This window comes from Globicephala melas, chromosome 20, assembly GCF_963455315.2.
Source record: "Globicephala melas chromosome 20, mGloMel1.2, whole genome shotgun sequence".
NCBI classification, from domain to species: domain Eukaryota; kingdom Metazoa; phylum Chordata; class Mammalia; order Artiodactyla; family Delphinidae; genus Globicephala; species Globicephala melas.
The window spans coordinates 22,996,414-23,015,917 of record NC_083333.1 but is presented as its reverse complement, the minus strand read 5'-3'; the positions used below and the strand labels follow the sequence as shown (position 1 = coordinate 23,015,917).

The 19,504-nt window shown below is 49.8% G+C and overlaps 1 protein-coding gene across 5 annotated transcripts in view; it reads left to right on the top strand.

Annotated features, from left to right (window-relative positions):
* FAM20A (FAM20A golgi associated secretory pathway pseudokinase) overlaps positions 1-19,504 on the top strand; it is a 47,511-nt gene that overhangs the window by 11,878 nt on the left and 16,129 nt on the right. For all 5 annotated transcript variants that reach the window (XR_009560502.1, XM_060291215.1, XM_060291216.1 and 2 more), the window contains exons 2-3: positions 18,533-18,717; positions 19,391-19,441. Coding sequence is in view for 4 of the 5 variants with exons in the window: in XM_060291215.1 (XP_060147198.1) it covers positions 18,533-18,717; positions 19,391-19,441 (236 nt within the window). In the remaining variant the exon portion in view is untranslated. The remainder of the gene's footprint in view (positions 1-18,532; positions 18,718-19,390; positions 19,442-19,504) is intronic.

The window sequence follows — 19,504 nt, the reverse complement described above, 5'->3', positions numbered from 1 at the left end:
GCGTGCAGCCCGCTACAGTCGTGTGTTGTGATGACCATAAAGGCCCTGCAGGTGCCATTTTACTTTTATTTTTTTAAAGAGACTTTTGTCGTTTACCTAAAAGATTTACATAAAAAGAGTATTTTATCGTTTACATTACAGATCTTGCTTTCTCTGCTAGAGCTTCTGATAGGCATTCAGGGCAGTGCCTTTAGGATGAAACGCTCAGCGGTGCCTGGAATGTAGGTCGTCAGGCTTGTCATTCGGAACAGAGACATAGACCTAGTAATTAGCTGAACTTGGACTTAGGAACAAAGGTTCTTTACGAAGGTCGCGGAGTCAGACGGGATCAGTGAGTGAACTCAAGCCACGGACCTCTGTCCAGAGAGGGGCCGAAGGGCCGGGAGCAGCTTGGACTCTCCTCGGACAATTCTTTTGGACCTGCTGTGACAGGTGAGCCAACGGGTGATCAGTGCATCAAAGCCATGTGCCGTGGAATGCGACTGCAAAATGTGTGGCTGGAAAAATATTAAAAATAGATGATCAGCCAATGCCCACCTTAGGTCTTAGAAAACCATCAATAAAGCAACCACTGGATGCCTAATGTGAGCAGTGTAACCTACCAGGGGCCCCTCTGGGTTAAACTCGTTGCCAACTGTACACCCCAGGTAACTGGATGAGGTGGCGTTCTGTTCTGTTATGGGCTGTAAATCCATTGAAAGGTCTGGGGGGGTCAGCCCAAAACGATGATCTTGGATTTACAGCAGTTGATCTCCAGACCTTCTTTTTGGCAGGAACCAAGCTAGCGGTCTGTTTAGGCTACTTGTAATTTGTGATATTACAACCACTTTATCTGCATCTATGAAAATGCTTCTTCCTCGCTCTCCGGGCAGGGGACACTGTGCCTAACGCACCCAAAATGGTTTTTTTATTATTAATTTATTTGTTTATTTATTTATGGCTGCATTGGGTCTTCTTTGCTGCACACAGGCTTTCTCTAGTTGTGGCGAGCGGGGGCTACTCTTTCGTTGTGGTGCGCAGGCTTCTCATCGTGGTGGCTTCTCTTGTTGCGGAGCACGGGCTCTAGGTGTGCAGGCTTCAGTAGTTGTGGCTCGCGGGCTCAGTAGTTGTGGCTCGCGGGCTCTAGAGCGCAGGCTCGGTAGTTGTGGTGCACGGGCTTAGTTGCTCCGCGGCATGTGGGATCTTCCTGGACCAGGGCTCGAACCCGTGTCCCCTGCGTTGGCAGGCGGATTCTTAACACTGTGCCACCAGGGAAGCCCCCCAAAATGTTATTTACTCATTAAGGTATAAGTAAACAACCAGGTGGGCCAGAACATTGGGGCCCACTGGAGATGATCTGCTGACTCTTTTCCTTCAGGTCAACTTGCAAAACTGCCCACTCTGAGAGATCTTTCCCGCCCCTCCAACATAAGGGATCCCAGGACCCTCTTCTACCAACTCCTGCTTTGTTTTCATCAGGGCTCTTAACACATGCCCTCTTGTCTATTGATATGCTTCGTGTATATCCTCATCAGCTTTTCAAGGAGGGATTGAATCGAGTGGATACAGCCATGTCCTGATCCCCAGAACATGTCACCGTTACCTCTTGGAAAAAAATTCTTTGCAGATGCAGTTAAGGATCTTGACGTGAGGAGATCTTGCTGGATTGTGTGGGTGGACCCTAAATCCTATGACCCGTGTCTTTGTAAGAGAAAAGCAGAGCGAGATTAGACACAGACAGAAAAGGAGGAGACTTTGTGACCAAGAAGGCAGAGGCTGGAGTGATGTGGCCGCAAGCCAAGGAACGCCAGTAGCCACCGGAACGGGAAGAAGCAGAGAATGGATTCTCCCCTGCAGCCCCCAGAAGGAGCAGGGCCTGGCCCACGCCACGATTTCAGACTCTTGGGCCCCAGAGCTCTGAGAATGAATTTCTGTGAAGCTCCCGAGTTTGAGGTCATTTGTTAGGGCCGCCACAGGAAATGAACAGAAGGCGGGATGCTGTTAGCTTCTTGGGCAGTGTAACCCCGGGGTCTAAAACGCTGCCTGTGTATAGCAGGTGCTTACTGAGTGTTTGGTAAACGAATGAATAAGGGAGCATCTCGGAGGCTTTGCAGTTGGGCAGCTCTGGGTTTCAATCCTGACTCTGCCTCTGAAGCACTGGGAGGCCTGAGGCTCATTTCCTCCCGCCTCTGTTTCCTGCCCTGTAAAGTGGGCCGCATACCTACCCCTGGGGGTGTCGAGAGGGCAGATTGAGGTCACGTGTGTAACACACGGGGCAGGGCGCCTGCTTCCTGCGGCCCTGAGTCGCCAGTAGGTAAGGGAACACTAGTTAGTTATTGTGGTACGCTCCGTATGGGTTATCTGATAGCCACCAACAGCCAGCCGCGTTCATCGATGTTTGATGCCCAGTGGGTGGAGGAGAGGAGGAAGAAACAGCCTTTGTGGTTCCCAGACGCCAGGGAGAAGCACCCGTGCTTCCAGCCCAGCCCCTGGCCTGCCTGGCCTCAGCCTCAGCTGCTGCTGCCAGAGAGAATGTGCGCGTGTTCATCTCTCCGCAGTCACTTTGACATCAGATACCCAGAGCTTGTGGGCGGGGGAAGACACGGACCCGGGGCAGCCTGCAATTAGTCTCCCGACGTCAGAAATTCTATCCCCACGTACGTGCGTGCGCGCGCACACACACACGTACACACACATCTTCACACGCCTCCACACACACAATACATACACACACATCCACATGTCCACACACACACGTACACACATACGCCTCCATATACACACATACACGTGTACACACGTATCCACATGCATCCACACACACTTGTATATACACACACACCTCCACATACACGTGTACATATGTATCCACATACATCCACACGTACACACACCGTCTCCTTTAGCCTCAGAGCTGCCCCATAGGAGAGGCGCTGTAGTCCATCCTCAGATGGGAGGCTCAGACCAGCTGGGTCCCACCGGAACCCGGACTTCCAAGGCAGAGGTGCCGCCTCCACGCCGACTGTGCCTCGCGTCTTAGGTCGGATCCTGGTGCACTTTCAGCGCGGGAAGAGTAGTGGGCGGCGATCAGAGCCCCAGCCCTGCGAGGCCCACAGGTGGGAAGGGCAGAGCTGCTTCCGGTCCTGGACTCTGCAGGTGGGGACTGCCGTGGTCCTTCCGGAGACGAGGTTGTCACGAAGCTCAAAAGCTCTACAAAGAGCCCAACTTGTCCGTCCTTATACACCGTAGAGCTGCTGTTCATCTTTAGACTAAAGTTTTGTTTTTTACCGTCAGGGTAAAAAGCTTTATTGGAAGAATCTCTCACCCATGTCCTGATTGCAGGCTTGGGTTTAATCACAGGTCTGCCGCTTCTTAGCAGGGTGACCTTGGACCGTTCACTTGGACCGCCTGCATCTGGGCCCCGAGGTAGTAACAATAATACTGACCTTCTACGGAGCTCCTGGGAGGCCTCAAAGAGTTAAAACTGCAGAGTGCTTCGGACAGTGCTTGCTGCAGTGTAAGTGTCAGGGGAGGGTGAGCTGTGTTCCTTGTTATTATTCAGACCTGTGGACCCCCCCTGGGCCACTGGCTCTTCTTCCGCCTGATGTTTGTTCACAGGGACAGAGGTCCCCGTGGCTCCCACACGTGGGATGCTCTCTGACGTGCCCCTCCCCATTCCGTCCGCTCCAGCTCGGAAGCCCTGATCTCTGGGCAGGGCTTATGCCACCGCCAGGCCAGAGCTGTGGTTCTGGGACAGCAGCATGGGGCCAGGGACCCAGCGAAGCCCGGAGTGAAAACAAGTGGCCCATCGCGACACAGCTCCAAGAGGAGAAAGCGATTGTATTTCAGCCAGAAAGCAAGGGGTTTGTGCCGGGAAATCAGCCCGTTTGGCAAAATCTCACTGAAACCTCCGTACAGTTATTACTTTCTCAGATAAGCAGGTTCCGAGTTTCCGCCACCACCCTGATGTTTCAGGAGTTTCCCCCAGCGTTCTCGATGCACCTTGACAAAGCGTCTCCGTCTCTGCAGCCTCCGTGGAAGGGCAGAAAAGGCTTAGGTCAGAACCCTGGCTGTTCACTTTCTCCTTTTCCATGGACCGTGTTGCTGCTTCCACTGTGCAGACCTTCCTTTCCTCCTCTGTGGATTGGAGGAGTGATGTAGTCACAGGGCTTCGACAGCACAGGGAGAGAACCCCCAAAATACATTTGCAAGAAGCTCTTCGCAAATGCAGAGATCGATAGTATTAACTACAACGATGCCTCCTGCGTTAAAGAAGCAGCACAAGGCTATGGGAGAGGCGTCGGGATCCAGGGACGTCCCAGCCCCCTCACAGCTGGGGGGACCCTGTGCCGAGTTCCAGCCCATGCGATGTGAGCTGAAATGATCTACTTCCTGGCCAGAGCCTTTAAAAGCCGGGACCCAACCCCTCCAGTTCCTCTCGTTTGTAGCCCCGCTGGCTGGGAGACCACAAGCGGGGGTCTTGGTGTGTCCATCCAGCTGACCCCTGAGTCCCTCTGTGGAGCAGAATCCCCACTGACTGACCTTCGTTAGAAAAGCAGCACAACTAAGCGAGAAACCTTTGCTGTGTGAAACCACTGAGCTGTCAGGACCATGTTGTTTCTCCCCAGAACCTGATTTTACTCTCCAAATGCAAGTGTCGAAGACATGTACCGAGGATTCCTATTTCTAAAATCACATCCAGTGGGACTCTAAGCCCGTTTCCCGTGAGGTTGGTTGGAAATTCAATCTCAGTCGTCAACTGGGGTTCCTTTCCCTAGACCCCCTAGTGTCGGGGGAATGTCCTTAGGGTCTTAGGGAGCAGAAGGTGTGAGGTCCTCATTCTGTCACCTGGTCTCGTGCATGAGGGTGGCAGTGCTGCTTTTGTGGCGAGCTCGGGCACGGGACTATTTGCTGCTGCCTGAAATGCGCCTTCCCGCGTGCACCGCACAGCCGCTTCCCGCCACCTAGGGTCACCTCCAGGACTCACCACCCCAAGCCAACTTTCCTTTCCTGATCTCAGCGAATCTGCCTCTTTCCTTCTGCCTGCACTTCCCTCCTCTCTCCCCTGTCTAGCCTCTCCCTTTGCTGAGTTTAGGCTTTCCGAAAATAAAACCATTTCACAAGCCAGAGAAGGAGTGGGGAAGCCTGTCTAAATGTCTGCCTGGTCCTGGATCATAAACACCCCCTAAGACAGAGAAACACGAAGTCCGGCCCCTTCTTAGAATAGAGGTGGGTAAAATTCCACAAGAACAAAAACCACATTAATATCTCAATAAATTATCCTACCCCACGGATGACTTCTCATAGGCTCGGGAGGAAAAGAGGCCAATGGTCCTCTCCGCGTGTAAATCAGATGGAAAGATAACACCATGCAAATTAGCGCCAGCGCATGGGCCAAGGACTTGAAAGAATTTAACCTGTGGGGAAGCCACCAGGAAGTTTGCCTACAAACCATGAGAATACGTGCCCCCAGCCCCTGCAGTCAGATCCTTCTCTCCTTCGGATGCCCACGCCTGGCGACAGGCGGTAAGGCAAAGGTCGGACACTTTTGAAAAGACGTATGTTCCGGTCAGCGTGTGTTTATCGAAGGATCCAGCGTGTGGATTTAGTCTCCTCTGTTCTCAGCCCACGCTGAGCGCTGCCTTTAGACCTCAGCTCTGCTTTTCGCACTCGGAAAAATGGTGGAGGAGAGGGAGGGTACACAGCCATCCAATTCCAGCGTCGGTGTCATTTGCTAACTGTGTGTGTGTGTGTGTGTGTGTGAAACATACACTCGTCTATTTTAGGTTGCACAGTTGGAAGAGGAAAGAACCAGAATTTAGTAGTGCCTCCTTTGCAAGTAACACGTGTGTTGGTATTTTATCCATATGCTTGTTAGGTCAGTAGAAGCCTGACAGCTAAATGATGGCTGACCCACATTTGTTTTTGTTTTTTTTTATACAATTAAATAATACTTAAAGTTTTTGCTGTGCAGAGGATCTCGGAGGAATGTAGGAGACCCCGAGGAAGGCTTTTATGCTGTCTGTGGAAAATATTAAATTGCGCAGAGACCAGAATCAATCATAGCAATTTTCAGGTCATTATCAGAGGATTAAGTGCCTTCTGTGCTCATGATTCTGTAACTCCAGCCAGGGGTTTCTCAACCTCAGCACTACTGCCATTTGGGGCAGACGATTTTCTGCCGTGCTAGGCTCAACAGAAAATTAAATAAAAGAGGAGAATGCATTAGAAGATGTTTAGCAGCGTCCGTTAGCACCCCTCTCCACCAACTGTGATGCAAAAATGTCTCCAAATATTGCCATCCGTGAGGGGTGAGGTTGCCCCTAGTTGACAACCTCTGGTCTACACCATGGAGGCCGTATCCCATGGAACAATGTAGTTCACAGCTGTGGGACCTTGGCTTTGTGAATGGTCATGTCGTGATGAGGTTGAGCGTTCAGTGTTAATACTTAATGTTTCTCAAAATGTGTTGTGCGCCACACAGAATCCAGTGCGTGTCGTCATGGGCTCTGTAAAGGGAAGGTTTAGGAAGTGTCCTCTGCACAGGAAGCCTGACTGCAGGACTTCTCAGAGCTTTTACTGCCTTTATGTAACTCCCAGAGAGGCTGCAGTTTGCGACTCTTACGGAGCAAGTGATGTGTGTTAGTTGTGCAGGTGCTTTGCTTTGTGCCCAGGACCGGAATCTGGGAAACGTGGCCCAGCTAGAAGTTCTCTGCTAGGTCCCTACCTCGACTCTGGGGATCCTTTAGACCAGGATCTAAGAAGACCTGCCATCTTCTCCAGGATGTCCAGTCTGCCCTCATCTTCGGCGATAGGTCTGGAAGTTGTTGCGAGGGTGGAGATGCAAGTCTGTCACTGAGACCATAGTCCCAGCTCCGGGAGTGTCCTCGCTCTGTTAGCTCATCCAAAATCAGCAAGGTCTGTTGACGGTTGCCAAGACATGGAAACAACCTAAGTGTCCATCAACACATGCATATGTGTATACGTATACACAGTGGAATATTACTCAGCCGTTAAAAAGAACGAAATTTTGCCATTTGCAGCAACACGGATGGACTTGGAGGGTATTATGCTTAGTGAAATAAGTCAGACAGATAAAGATAAATACTGTGTGTCATTTATATGTGGAATCTTAAAAAAACACAACAAACTAGCAAATAGAGCATAAAAGAAGCAGACTTTCAGATACAAACTAGTGGACACCAGTGAGGGGGACAATATGGTTGGGGGGGGAGTGGGAGATACAAACTGTCGGGCGTAAGACAGGCTCAAGGATGTATGCACAACACAGGAAGTACAGCCAGTATTTTGTAATAACTGTAAATGGAAAGTAACCTTTAAAAATTGTATAGAATTAAAAATAAGTAAATAAATAAATCAGAAAAAAACCCAGCAAGGTCTGAGCAAAACGGGCAAGTCTAACCACTTTGATAAGACCAAGAGAAAAAAAAAAAAAACAAGATCACATTTTGGGTCATGGGGACCGAGATTCCTCACTTTATCTCGGATTTCTGTGTGAGTCCAGCAAGTCCCTTTGTGCCTATATCCCCAACTCCACTTAGTAACGTCTTCCACAGTAGCCAGCCCCCAGGTGAGTGGAAGTTGTCTCCAGCAACGCTCCCCCGCTGGATGGAGCTCTGGTGGCATCACGTGCCTATGGGTCCCTCTCCCTGGGGACGAGCTGGGAGGTCAGAGGGAGCCTGCGTTCGGCGCCAGGAGGAGGGCGGAGGGCGGGGCGGAGGCCCCAGTGTGGAAGGCACGTCAAGTGGGAACGCAGAACCTGACCTCAGAAGCCAACTGGCCAGGTTCACACCTGTGTCTGCTCTGGGGTGGCATTCTCCGGCCAGATGACCTTGAGCTAGCTCACCCGTGCCGGCCTCCTTGTCTGTGAGATGAGGCCGACGGTGCCCCTGCCCCCTCCGGAGGGGGAGGAGGGTCCTGAGGGGTGGGCACGGAGCCCCGTCGGTGTTGGCGTGATGACTCCACGTGAGAGCAGAGCTGGGGACAGCCATGAGGAGCGGGCCAGCCATTGCCATGGCTCTCGTGTTCTCCTGGGAGCTTGTTTCCCTGGCCAGCCAGGTCCATTTAAAGGGCCCAGTGGGCAGCCACGTTGCAGAACTCGGGATGGGATGGAGAAGCAGTAGCCTCTCTCCAACCCATTAGCATCCACTGCCCCCCACCCAGTGACAGCTCCTGGGCACGGGGGCGTCAGTTCCACTGAACCAGCTCCTTATTCACAGGAGAAATAGGACAAGACGAAGGAAGACTTTTCCAAACTCGTCACCACCCAAATGAAGCAACTCTGGGAAAATGTTCTTTCTAAGACCAATGTCAAGGCTAAGAATATTGAAACAGACCCGTGGATCAAACAGATGCACAGATTGAGGTCGAAAGCCGAGTCCCTTAGAGGTTCACTGGAATGCTTTTATAATTTTCATCATGGCAGAGTGCTTTTGGAAATTCATAAGATGAGTAAGATAATAAATAAGTAACCTTATGAGTTCCCTTCTAACAGAGATAGAGTTCTAGTGCAATGCCTGTGTTCAAGAGATTCTTGGCCCCCCCGCCCCAAGTTTTGATACTAGTATTTTGGAGTCTGATGGAGTTTTTGCAGCAGGAAAATTGTTCAGGCATCTAAGAATCAGTTATTTATAGAACATTTCCTGCGCGCAGAGCATTTTGTCAAATGCTAAGGAGGATGTAAAAATCTTAGGCAGGCTCCTGCCCTCGAGAAACGTAGAGCTTTGTTGGGAAGAAAACCCACATGGCTCTGAAATCTTTCGCTGTCGCCCCATCTCCTGCCCAATGCTCCAGCACAACGACCACTCAACTGAGTTTCCAAAAGAGGAAATTTTGCCCGAGTGCCTGACAACCCCGCCTCCCTCCGGCTGCTCAGGCTGCTGGGAGCAGACGGTCTGGGCTCTGTGAACCTCCCCAGATGATCCGTCCTAAGCCAGATGATGGGGTTCGGGGAGCCCCATCATACTTCTCCACCAGGCGCGGCATCTCCCAGCCATGCTGGGAATGAACGGCTCTAAAAAACAAGCAGGGGGTCAATCAATTAGAAAATAATTAATGGATTTTCACCAGATTCCTCCCCAGGGGACCTCAGTGTGAGCCCTTAAAGCAGAGAGTATGTCATCTCTCATCACAGCTTCATAACGAGAGAATGTAGCAAAATATAGATTCTCAGGCATGCAGCTGAAATGGCTCTCTGCCTGCCAGGGCCTGGCCTCGTTGCTTTTGGCAGGGAACGTGTGTCCAAATGCCAAAGAGAGACTGGTTATTTCAGCCGGAAAGGACAGAAATTAATTCCCAGGATCAGTTCAGTCTGTCCTGACTCAGGAGAACCAGGAAATTTACGAGATGCTACGGTTAGAAAGAAGGAAGGACGGCAGGCAGGAGTTCTGGAAACTTCAGCATTAGAGCGAACATACGCTATCCAGAAAGCATGCACGTCAGCTGCCCTTGAGGACGCCTGTGATTCCCATTAATTGTCTTTCCAGAAGAATACAGAGGGTAGTTCTTACAGCGCTGTGCACCCACTGTGGGTGAGGTACGGAGCACGTTCGTTGGTTCCCCAGACTTTATTGAGCACCTGTTGCATACAGCAAGAACAGCAGAAGAGATGGGAGGTGCATACGGATTCGCAGGGGCGAGAGAGAAAGCTCACATCCACGTGCAGAACGGGAAAAGCTTCAGAGAGGACGTTCCTTGAGAGTTTGACCCTGGAATCTGGAGATGAAAATGTGGCAGTAGGCATTCCCATGGGAGAAACAGCACGAGGTGGGGAGGAAGGTCTGGGAGCACTAAACATAGTGCTTAGGTAGGAAGGGAATGGGGGCGGGGGAGCCTAGAAGGGGTCAGAGGGGCTCTTGGGGGATACCAGAATCAGGGCTGGCAGCGAGGACATGGCAAAGAATTGTGCAGGAGGGAGACGCGTGCTTGGAGCTCTGATTTCCAGATAATTTGACTGAGATCGGAGCCTGGAGAGACGAGGGAGAAGACTTGAGTCCTGAACATCAGTTAAGAGGCCACTGCAGGCTCCAGCCGAGGTGTGAGGGCTGAGGTGGCAGGGCAACAGGAGGAGGGGCAACATTGTAGAGGTTGCAGAGGTGAAACTGCAGCTTTGAGGAATGATTTGGAGGGGACGGGAGTCAGATTTCTGCGCTTCGCGGCCAGGTCGCCTGAGCAGTGACTAGCTTGTTCCTAGAACTGATGGGACCTCGACTGCCTGTCCTGGTCCAGCCCTAGCCTCTCCGCTTTATGGACCATCAGACAGTATTCTTGCGTATTTCTTTGCACGATCTGGTGCCAGAATTATCCCCAAAGAGCCTGACCCCGCCCCATGAGGAACCTAAATACAGTGGAGGCATCTACACCTTGAAACCAAGTGCAGGGAGGGGGTCTATCCTACCCCTCGTCTTTCCTCCGGACCGGAAATCGAAGAACCGAGGAAGTTTTTCAGGCCTGAAGCCGTGCGCTCAGCGACTGGGAGCATGGTGTGGGGGAGGGCGGCGCCCAAGCCTCTGAGAACCTTCCAGGTCCTTCCGGAACCCTCTGAGTCACAGCTGTCTCCCCTCCTTGCCAGATGTGTTCACAGCACCTGGCCCCCGAATACCACACCCCAGGGGCTCTGCCCTGAGAATCCCAGGAGGGACCAGAGCCAGGAATGGCATCCTCCACACACTCTTAGCTCCCCACATCCCAGGAAGAGTTCCCAGGCCCTCACTTAGCTGGGCGGCAGCAGCTGAAGTGCCCGGCTCCAGGCTTCCCACCCAGCCCCAGGCCAGACCTGCCTGAACAGTCAAAGGACGGAGAAAGCATTTTTCTCTAATGCCCCGAAGATAACTTGGCTACTGCTTCCTTAGCACACCTAGAGACCGCAGACAAGCCACAGTGGGATTCCCGGGTCCCTGGGATGATCCGTGACCTTGCAGACGTGCCAGGGCAGGCGAAGGGCAGTATGTAGCGCACCAGTAAGACAGAGGTCCTTCCCTTCTTGCTTACAGGCTGTGTGTAGCGCAGAGGTCCTTCCCTTCTTGCTTACAGGCTGTGTGTAGCGCAGAGGTCCTTCCCTTCTTGCTTACAGGCTGTGTGTAGCGCAGAGGTCCTTCCCTTCTTGCTTACAGGATGTGTGTAGCGCAGAGGTCCTTCCCTTCTTGCTTACAGGCTGTTCCGGGGATTTTGCTGTGGCTTGTGAAGCCGGTGGTTTCTGTGACCCACTGCAATTATGATGATCTACCTGCTCTCTGGACTTTATAAGCAGTAATAATAGTTAAAACTGGCAGCCGTCCTTGGGCACCTGCTGAGTCAAAGGGTAAACTCATTATAAATTTGGAAATGGAAAGTTGCCCTCTGAAAAGATGTACCAAAGTATTTTCATCAATAATGCAAGAAAGCATTATACTCGATGCTACTCAGTAAGCCTGTTTAAACCCTTTTAAGGTTTCCACTTTAAAAGCATCTTATCATTGTAAAATTCATGTAGGTAACTACACAAGTTGGTCCACATAGGAAAGCTCTTAAAAAGAGCAATACAGGGGGACTAGCCTTACCAGCTATTAAAGTGTTTTATGAAGTTTTTTTAAAAGTTCAGACTATCCTACCGGAGCATGGCTAGACAGAACATGAAACAGAACGGAGAACCCAGAAATAGACCCCAAAATATAAATGGAAATGTATCGTGTGAAAAAAGATGATGTTTTTAATCAGTGAGATTTTTTTAAATGGACTGTTTAATCAATGACTTTTAGAGAACCGGCTAGCTATCTAGCGGGGAAAAAGGTGCATGCCATACTAAATATTTTCTACATACCTTTTACTAAATATTTAAATGGAAAAAATGAAACCAGAAAATACTAGGAGGAACCATGATTTGCTTTGATTTCGTTTTGTATTCCCGTCACTTCAAAGGGAGACTGGCTTTTCTAAGTATAACGTAGAAGTCAGCGCCTGAATAAAAGGAGTGGTCATTTCAGCCTTTATAAAAATCAACATTTTTGCATGAAAAAGATCACCCCAAATAAAGTCCAAAAATTGGGGTGGGAGAAATATTTGCAAATCCTAGTAGGGAGAAAGAGCTGATTTTCTACGTGTGCGCAATCAGTAAGAAAAAGATGAACAGCCCAGCACAAATGGGCAGAGGAAATGGAAATGACTCCTGAACACATGAAAAGATGCTCAGCTGAGTGATCAGCTCAGCTTCACTCCTCGCGAGATAGAGACGTGCATTTAAAATACACGGAGATACCATTTTTCCCCTATTAGGTTGATCAAAAAGTAACACTGTTGGCAAAGCTGCGTGAAAATAGTCTCAGACAGCGCTCACCCTTGGAGGAGGGCAGCTTGGTAATTTCTGTAACAATGACAAATGTATTCATATCTACCTTTGACCCATCAATTCCGCTTCTAGAATTTCACTGTACAGACATCCTCCCGCACAAGGGAAACGTCACAGGTACAGGTTAGACTTCACAGCATCGCTTGTGGTAACAAAAGAATTCAAACAACCTAGATTTTTACCAATAAGGAATAAGGTGAATTCTGTGATTCCCAAACACTGGAATACTGTGCAGCCTTACAAAGGAATAAGGAGCGTTCTGGGTGCTGCATTGGAACAGTTGCCAAAACCTAGTGACGAGAGCAAAGCAGGTTTCAGGACAGTGGATTTTATGCTACAAAACCTATAAGGGTAAAAGGGGAGAGAAACAAGGGAAAAACTGGCCACATCAGTTACCTCTGGAGACGGAAGTCGGTGAACGGGCAGACGGGGATGGAAGGGAGATGTTTGAAATTTAAAATTTTGAACCGTGTAAATATTTCCTATTCAGAACAATTTTTGTGGAAAACTCCAGTACTTCCGAGGGTAAGGAGCAGAGTGGAGTTTACCCCTCACCTCAAGGCCATGGGACTTGTAACCGAGGATTTTTATGAATGAAAGCAACATCCCATCAATACTTTGTGCTTTATTGTTTGGTACCGACTTTATTTCTTCCTTTAAAAGTAAGGCTAGTTTAAAGACCAGGATTATCTTGGCTGATACTCTACATAACAATCCCTCGCCCCATGTATATAATATTTTTTTAATATATAATATTTTTTTATATTTACTTTTGCCACATTGAGCTGCGTTTTTAGAAATCTACTTTCTTTTTTTCCTAGGGTATAACAAACAGGTAAAAAAAAGCAGGTAATTTCTGTGTTGGCCATATTTTTTTAATTTTTATTTTATATTGGGGTATAGCCGATTAACAATGTTGTGTTAGTTTCAGGTGTACAGCGAAGTGATTCAGTTATACAGGTACATATAACCATGCTTTGTCAAATTCTTTTCCCATTTAGATTCTTATTACAGAATATTGAGCAGAGTTCCCTGTGCTGTACAGTAGGTCCTTGCTGGTTATCTCTTTTACCATTTTTATGTTTGCATGCACACAACCATAATCAGAGCACAGGCCAGTGGGAACGGGCTCTCCTCTAGGGGCCAAAAAGCCCCGACCTGTCACATTTGCCAGTTTCCATGGTGTAAACTCTCCCACAACGGCAGATTTCAAGCTACCTGTCCAAGCCAGCTCCAGCACACCCCTGCTGGTTGTCCCCAAGGAACAAAGGGCACACAGACAACGTTTCTGATAAAAAAAAAAAAAAGAAGAAAGAAAAAAAATAGACAACTCTCAGCAGCTCTACCTTAACCATTAAAAAAAAAAAAAACCCAAACCGGGGGCTTCGCTGGTGGCCCAGTGGTTGGGAGTCCGCCTGCCGATGCAGGGGACGCGGGTTCGTGCCCCTGTCCAGGAGGATCCCACATGCCGCGGAGCGGCTGGGCCCGTGAGCCATGGCCGCTGAGCCTGCGCGTCGGGAGCCTGTGCTCCGCAACGGGAGAGGCCACGACAATGAGTAGGCCCGCGTACCGCAAAAAAAACAAACAGACAAACAAAAAACCCAAAGCAAACAAAAAAACCCAGTGTGAAGGATCCCGTGATGCCCTTTCTTTGTGCTCCCCCCCACCGCCCCCGCCCAGGCTGTGACACTGGCCCTGGGAAGGGCAGAATCGCTAACCAGAGAGCTATGCATCCCCACCCAACAGTAAATATGAACGTTTTAAAGAGCGATTTGTCCTCCTGAGGAAGTTACACTCAATTTGCCGCATTTGTTTTTCTATTTGGAGGCTGGAGCCCCGGCTGTTGGACTGTTGTTGTAGCTGGAACCCATCAGCTTGCAGCTCCGCTTAAGAAAACCCCACCTCTTCCCCAGCCCTGCTCCAAATCCCAGAATCATTGTTTCTCTTTCTGCTGCTCTAGCTCAGGGTGACTAACTCCGCTCAGGACTTTGCAGTCTTTCCACCAGACTCCCAAGAGAGTCGAGCAGTCCCAGAGTTTAAGCCTCAAAGTAGCCTTGGGAACTAGAGCCTGGCCCGGCTCTCTTTTAAAATAAAAATAAATGTGCATAAAGTAAGGAAAAGCTGGCCGGTGGCCTGCAGACCTAGTAAACTGCTAGGACTGAAGCAGTTTAACAGGAGACACTTCGGATAATTACACCAATGGTTCAAGCCCCCCCTCCACCCACAGCTGGAAGGCTGCCTGCCCAGAGCTTGCTGTCTTGGGGGGACGTCCCAGCCATCTTTGCTCCCCTCCTTTTGGAGAACAAAGATCTCCTACGCTTCTAGTAAATTTTAAGCATACAGTACAGTGTGATTAACTAGAGTCGCCAGGCTGTATATTAGGTCCCCAGGGGTTATTCATCCTGCACAGCTGAAACTTTGCACCCTTTGACCACTCTCCCCCCACTTCCCCCTCCCTCCAGCCCCTGGAAACCACTGTTCTCTCTGCTGCTATTAAATTTGACTTTTTCAGAGTCCACATAGAAGTGAGATCACTCAGTGTCTGTCTTGCTGTGTCTGGCTTATTTCACTAAGCTTAATGTCCTCCAGGTGCACTGATATTGTTGCAAAAGGCAGGATTTCCTTCTTTTGTAAAGCTGAGTGATCTTCCGTTGTGTGTATATACCACATTTTCTTTATCCATTCATCCCTCGACAGACATTTCGGTTCCTTCTGCTACCAGCCAGAGAAAACGCTCTGCTTTCAAGAGTCATGTAACTACATTAGGCCCTGCTGGTTCATCTCCTCACCCCCGGTCAACTGTGCCACAACATAGAATAATCCTGGGAGTGACAGGTCATCATGTTCACAGGTTCTAGCGATGAGGGCGTGGAACCTTGAAGGCCAGTTCTACAATTCTGCCAACCACAACATCTCTATTTTCTCAGAGACGTGTGATGTGGTTTCTCCACATTTATTCATTAGTTGACTACCTGAATAGGAAGAAAACATCTTGAATGGGGGTGGTAATTATCCTCTTCTGCTCTGCACTGGACAATCCATGTTGGGCTCTTGCATTTCATTCTGGGTGTCAGAAATAAGAGGGAAGTGGGACTTCCCTCGTGGTCCAGGGGTTAAGAATCTGCCTTCCAGTAGAGGGGACGCAGGTTCGATCCCTGGTCAGGGAACTAAGATCCCACATGCCGCGGGGCAACTAAGCCCACACGCTGCAACTGCTGAGCCCGTGTGCTCCAGAGCCCACGTGTCACAACTAGAGAGAAGCCCGTGTGCCACAACGAAAGATCCCGAGTGCCATAAGGAAGACCCGATGCAGCCAAATAAATAAATATTTTTAAAAAGAACAAAAAGAAAGAAAGAAGAGGGAAGCAGACCCACATAACCAGAATCACAAATGGATCACACCGTGGCCTGGGAAGGTGGTGAAGGGAATGCAGAAACTCAACCTGAAGATGGGAACTAAGGTCACGTGACATCCATCTTCAAATATTTACAAGGCTACAATGTAAGGAAGGGATTTGTTCTGCATAAATCCAGGGGATAGAGCCAGGACTCCTTGATGGAAGCTCTAGAAAGACTTTGGCCCGGAATTGGAAAATGCTTCCTAAGAGAGCTGGGCTGATGGACTGGGCTACTCTGGATGTAGAGTAGATACATCTGCTTCACTGGAGCTGATCCAGTACAAAATAGGCAACTCCTGGATAGGAATGTGGTAAGTGGAATAACACGTTGGGTTCAAGGGTCCTTCAGATCCCTTCCAAGCCCGAGCTCGTTATCCGACAGCCTTGGCTTCTTTGGTCCAAGCCTTCCTTTTGAGTCTCTGCCTGGCTTGCGCGTCCTTGTCCTCAACCATAATGTTGTGTCACAGTCTGGAACTCACCTGCACCAGATCTTTCTTTCCGGTTGGCTATTTTCAGAATTATGGCTTGAATGATAGAAAATACGAAGCGACAGATTGAAAGAGAGGAAGAAAGGGTCGTCCCAGGAGGACTCATCTGATCGAGCCAATGGAGCTGTTCCTCTAGGAAGGATGGTGGCAGTAAGAGTCTGGAAGAAAGAGCAACAGGGTGGGGCCCTAATCCAATAGGACCCATGTCCTTATAAGAAAAGGAGGAGACACCGGAGATGTGTCCTCAAGAGAGGAGACCGTGGCAGGAGACAACAAGAAAGAAGGTGGCCGTCTGCAAGCTAAGGAGAGAGGCTGCAGGAAAAACCAAACCTGGCGACACCTTGATCTTGACTTGAGCCTCCAGACCTGTGAGAGAATAAATTCCTGTTGTTTGAACCACCAGCCTGTGGAATTTTGTTGTGCAGCCTGAGCTGACAGAGACAGTAGGTCAGGGATCTTCATCCATTTACAATGTGGACACGGTGCCTGAGACATACAAAAGCTTTGACGATGCTCTGAGGCCTGAACAAAGAAAATGGATTGGCTCAGAAATGGAAAAACAAAAAAACTCCAAAACAAAATGAATTAATATATAATTAAATGTCCACAGAACAACGAGCCAGTGTTGACTTGGTTATACTACTAGGTAATATATTCTTTGTTCTTGTTTATTTTGATACTTTATTCTTAACAGATTCAGAATGATAAAAGAAAATTTTCAAAAGGGATAGCAACAAATATTGAAGGAGGGGTGGATTTTAATATGTGTGACATGATAAAAGGCGAAGGTCTCCAAAAGTAGGGGCACCCAGAGGCCACCAGGACCCTGGAGCAGGTACCAGGACGGCTAGGACCTAGAGCTGCCAGACAGCCATCCTTCCACAGCAGGTTATAAACCTGAGCCTCTTCCTCAAGACAAATGACTCTCACCCAGGACAGCGTTATTATCTGACTGTATTCACACAGGGCGAGGTGAGTGCAGAACAAAAAACACAAAACAAAACTCCATTCCCTCCTGAGGGTCCGGACTCTTGGAGGTAAAGTCTGAGGTGACCAAGTGAAATTTTCTTGGAAATTTACTGTTTTTTATTAAAACTGATTGTTTCATTTCCCTCCCCATAACGTGTCTATATTTATTTTAATATAAAAGTAATTTTTAAAACTATTTACCCGTGAGAACATTTGACACGCCAAGAATATGGGCTGTGATGTGCCCCGTCACAGACCTCAGAGGTAAGGTATCACGGTTTGATAAATACGGATGTATAGGGACTTGCAAACCCTGCCCCATAATCCCACTTAGCCCGTCCTGGTCAGCGTCACCTCGTCAGATGACATGTGCCGACTTGCCTTGCTTTCCGGTCAGACGACCTCCACCTTTTCACTCAGCCATCTATTTCATCCATCCTTCCTCTCTAACCCTCAGCTATACCTGTCCCTCGCCTGCCTCTCGTCACGTCCACGTTGTCCCCAATCCAGGAGCACACCCCACATCTCCCCTTCAACCCAAACACCACCCTTGTGGATCCAGCTGAAGCCCACTTTCTCCCATCAGAGTCTTCCTCTGACTGCTTCACCATATAATCGTCTTTCCCTTCCCCAAAATGTTAAGGCATTTTTGTCTGAACACGTGTCCAGCCGTTGATTACAACTGCCTTATATTCTGCTCTGATGATTTCATAGACGTACCGCTTGTCTCCCAGACTGGGCTCTGAGCCTCTGCGTGGCAGTGGCGTTGTTGTTCAGCTTTCTCTTTTTATCCTGGCAGGAAAGTTTCCTAAGCAGGACCAACAGTACATGGCTAATTAATTCTTCTTTTCTCATAGGACGTATTGATTAATCTCCTTAACAGTCCTGACCCTCATTCTTTTCATTCTCATCAATTACCTTCTCTCTCCTACCTCCTGACTCCTAAGGTCAGGAAATATTGGGAAGTATAAAATACAGACTTTTTCATGGGAAAGTGCCGGAAGCGGCCCAGGATCACGCCCTGAGGTCCCAGATTACACAAGGCCCCTTATTTGACTCTTAACCTTCTGCGCTTTTCCTTCACAGTATTCGTCATGGTCTGTGGTTAGGTATTTGTGGATGTGTGTGTGGCCCTGTGTAACTGTTTGCCTGTTTCGCTCCCTGGATTGTAAACCCTCTGAGGGCAGGAAGCCCTGTGGCTGCTTTGTCCCCCGTGGGACCCTAAGCACAGCCTCAAGCCTTATACATACCAGGTGCTAAATGAATGAAGGAACGGAGAGTCCAGACAAGGCGCTTCGGCAGGTCTTTGCTCTCTTGTTCCCGCAGCTGAAGAAAAACTCTTCCGGCTCTTTCAGGCGACACAGGATATACAGAGAGCAGCTGAATCTCACTTCCCTGGATCCCCCACTGCAGCTCCACCTGGAGACCAGCTGGATCCAGTTCCACCTGGGGATCAGCCGCCACGGCCTGTACTCCCGGTCCAGTCCCGTCGTCAGCAAACTTCTCCACGACATGAGGCACCTTCCCACCATCAGCGCTGGTGAGGGTCACAGGACCAGGCGGGATGGACTGACTCTCTCTCCCAGAGAGGCTGGGTAACCCAACCAGGCCAGGCTCCAGGGTGAAGTAGTAAAGGGTTGGTTCTGACACCCAAGAGAGAAAGAAGCAGAAAAACACAGACAGTGACCTTTTTCCCTTTGAAAGAGATCTTACAACCGTGATCTCATCACAACCCCATACGGGACGCACAGGAGGTGTCCGTAGCTTACAGAAAGGTGATGGCCACTACTGGTCCACTGCTCCTTTTGAATCTGGCGACTCTCTCTTATACAGTGAGCTCATGATGTAGACATTACCACTGCTGCTTTACAGATGGGAAAACTGAGGCTCGGAGAGTTTAAAAGTGACCTGGCCGAGGACCCAGTGGCGGCCTGCTGCCTGAGGCCTCGAGCACTACGCCAGCCTAAGGGACACACTGAGGGATTTGCAGACACCAGCCAGCACCCGTTTCCCCACCAGCTGTTGCTGGAGCGTCCACGGAAGGGCTAGAGAGCATGGGGCCTGGATGGAGCAGGCTGGGAGGCTGCGGCCCCAAACGGGGCTCGGGGAGGTCCCCTACTGAATGCGCAAGGGCCCCAGGCTGCCTTCCAGGCTCCCCCTCTGGTGTCTGAACCAGAGTCGAGGGTTCTCAGCGCCCTGCCCCTTCTTCGCAGACTACAGTCAGGACGAGAAAGCCTTGCTTGGAGCCTGCGACTGCACCCAGAGTAAGTGGCCCGGCCCCGCCCCCGGCCCGCCGCGCCCCATCCCCGGCCCCGCCCCGGGCCCCG